The 1,025-nt window shown below is 44.0% G+C and overlaps 1 protein-coding gene across 1 annotated transcript; it reads left to right on the top strand.

Annotated features, from left to right (window-relative positions):
• Positions 1 to 208: 208 nt before the first annotated feature.
• LOC125482770 (probable G-protein coupled receptor 139) lies at positions 209 to 1,000 on the top strand (the record flags this gene model as incomplete). Its single annotated transcript, XM_048594906.1, has 1 exon — positions 209 to 1,000. A coding segment is annotated over exon 1 (792 nt), but the record flags the coding sequence as incomplete, so codon positions are not given.
• Positions 1,001 to 1,025: the final 25 nt, after the last annotated feature.

The following is a 1,025-nucleotide window of genomic DNA, read 5'->3' as shown; positions in this document are numbered from 1 at the left end:
TTTGTTATTTCAGCTTCATTTTTTTTTACAATAAATCAGTGATACATCTGAAAATGTCACTGGATCCTCAATCAAACTGGTAAGTTTGCCTCCAGGTTGATGTATAATTTATTTGCTTTCCTTCCTCACAGTTAACGTAGTGACGATCTACGTCCTGCTTTATAAAGATTGTGGATTGTCTCCATGTGTCAGACGTTACCTGGGGGCCATGGTCGTGGCGGATCTACTGGTCATTATCCTCGACCTGATATTGAGACACATTCCCATTGTTTATTGGGAACAGTTTTATTTCCTGGAGTCCATCCCCGTGTGTAATATCCACGCCGTCCTGGTTTATGCAGCCACTGATTGTTCTGTCTGGTTCACCGTCACTTTCACCTTTGATCGATTTGTGGCCATTTGTTGCCAGAAGCTGAAAACTAAATATTGCAGTGAGAAAACGGCGGCTGTGGTTCTGGGAACAGTGACTGTGCTGAGCTGTTTAAAGAACATTTTCTGGTATTTTATGTTCACAGGTTGGTATTGGCTGGTGAACGCCCCCTGGTTTTGTGAGGGAACAGCCGATGTTCAGTTCTCTCGTGTCTGGGCCACAATCGAGTTCCTCCATCACATTCTAACCCCGGCTCTCCCATTTTTCCTGATTCTGCTGCTCAATGTTTTCACCGTCAGACACATTTTAGTGACCAGCAGAGCCCGCAGAAGACTCCAGGCTCACACCAATGGGGACGGCCAGGGTGACACAGAAATGCAAAATCGAAAAAAATCCATAATTTTACTATTTGTGATCTCGGCCAATTTCATCCTGTTATGGTCAATATTAATGTTGTATTCTATATGGTACCGGATGTGGTTGATTGGATATGAATCCGTGTTTCTACATCAGTTTGTGCAGGAATTGGGCTTCATGCTGCAGCTCCTCAGTTGCTGCACAAACACCGCGATTTATGCCGTGACCCAGACTAAGTTCAGGCAGCAGCTGAAGAATGTGCTGAAATATCCCTTTACCCAAATTCATCAATCAATCA

This window comes from Rhincodon typus, unplaced genomic scaffold (assembly GCF_021869965.1).
Source record: "Rhincodon typus isolate 14 unplaced genomic scaffold, sRhiTyp1.1 hic_rhity00016752, whole genome shotgun sequence".
Lineage (NCBI taxonomy): Eukaryota > Metazoa > Chordata > Chondrichthyes > Orectolobiformes > Rhincodontidae > Rhincodon > Rhincodon typus.
Note: the sequence above shows the minus strand (reverse complement) of the source record. Positions and strands in the feature narration are given on the sequence as shown.